General features: G+C 40.4%; 1 protein-coding gene across 1 annotated transcript; it reads left to right on the top strand.

Annotated features, from left to right (window-relative positions):
• Window positions 1–365: 365 nt before the first annotated feature.
• On the top strand, window positions 366–1276 carry LOC131054808 (uncharacterized). Its single transcript, XM_057989417.2, has one exon. The coding sequence runs from the start codon at window positions 626–628 to the stop codon at window positions 1010–1012; it is 387 nt and encodes a 128-aa protein (XP_057845400.1). The 5' UTR covers window positions 366–625; the 3' UTR covers window positions 1013–1276.
• The last annotated feature ends 208 nt before the right edge of the window (window positions 1277–1484 follow it).

Genomic DNA, 1484 nt, shown 5'->3' with positions numbered 1-1484 from the left:
AACAAAATGTTTCATTTAATTATTTTTTCATGTAAAATGATAATTTAAAAAGTATTTTAAAAATAAGTATGTAACATAATTGACTTAAGGACTTTAGGTTTTTCCCATAAAAATCCCTAGAGGATTAATCTCGCCCTAAAAAAGACTTAGACCATCGCCTTAAGAAAGACTTAGATATAAGATATAACCCACCATCATAATAATAAATGATAATTAGTTATATTTATAATTAAGAGATAGGCATGTTAGATATTGCGAATCTTGACCCAGCGGTTAACCTTAATCTAACCGGCAAACCTGGGCTCTTTGCGTTCTTCGCCTAATGCAAAATCTTTCTTTCCCAAAATGAAAATAGCGCGCTTTATTAGGTTAATGCATGCGTAATAAATTGCAAGGGCTTATAAAGGAGGGAGGAGGAGGAGAACCAAGGCAGAAAATAATCATCAATCCAGAGAAACAGAGTTGCAGAAAAAAGGTGGTGGCGTCATCGAGAGGATCCGCTGACAAATTGCAGAAAACATCTCATGGCAGAGAACGAAAGATGAGCGAAAAGAAGTGATAAATTGTGAGGGATTTGGGGGCAAAAGCAAAAGGAAATTGGAGGTTGGGGAAATCTGTGAAGGGAATGAAAGATCAGATGGAGGTGGAGGTAGCGAAATGTGAGTGTTGTGGATTGAAGGAAGATTGCACACCAGCCTACATTGCACGCGTTAGGGAGCGTTTCCATGGCCGCTGGGTATGTGGGCTTTGTGCAGAAGCTGTGAAGGATGAGCTCTGTAGATCAGAGAGGAGTATAAGCATGGAAGATGCTGTCACAGCCCACAGACAATTCTGCTCGCAGTTCAATGCTAATCCGGCTGTGAATGTTGCCGAGGCGATGAGGCAGCTGCTACGTCGTAGGTTCGAATCCTCGCGAGTGTTGCGGCCTACCCAGAGCAGTTCCAGCCTTCCTGTCGCAGAGGATGTTGGGCGCCCTGCTTCTCTTGGGCGCACTACCAGTTGCTTGTCTTAAGCGGGGGAATAACAGTTTGTTGTATGTATAATGGGGTTGGGCTGAATGATGCCCCTCTGATGAAATGGAAAAATCTGTAGCACTTGTGCATATTGAATAGAATGCATCCCTGCATTTTTCAGTTTTTATATGCACTTTGAATTTAATGCATCTGGGCCTTCTTAAAACTGTTGCAGAGATTGTTGTTAAGAGTAGTTAGGAACAATGCTCTTGTAGTCTGGACTTTTTTTTCTGATATCATATATAAAGAGCTGTTAAGGGCAAGCTCTGTTTTATGGTTTGGGAGATCGATGGAAATGATTTCATTTCCCTGGCCTGTGAATGTTGTATTCCAATGCAAAGTCCTGTTTTTTTTGGTGCTAATTACATGAAAAAGCTCAAGTTGTGATTGATTTTTTTGGGTTTTCCCTTCCGGATGGATTTTTTTGTTAATCTCCTTGAAAAAGCTGAAATTGTGTTGGTTTTTTTATGT

The sequence above is a fragment of the Cryptomeria japonica genome, chromosome 3, assembly GCF_030272615.1.
Source record: "Cryptomeria japonica chromosome 3, Sugi_1.0, whole genome shotgun sequence".
NCBI classification, from domain to species: Eukaryota; Viridiplantae; Streptophyta; class Pinopsida; order Cupressales; family Cupressaceae; genus Cryptomeria; species Cryptomeria japonica.
The sequence above is the reverse complement of the archived record's forward strand: the minus strand, read 5'-3'. Positions and strand labels throughout refer to the sequence as shown.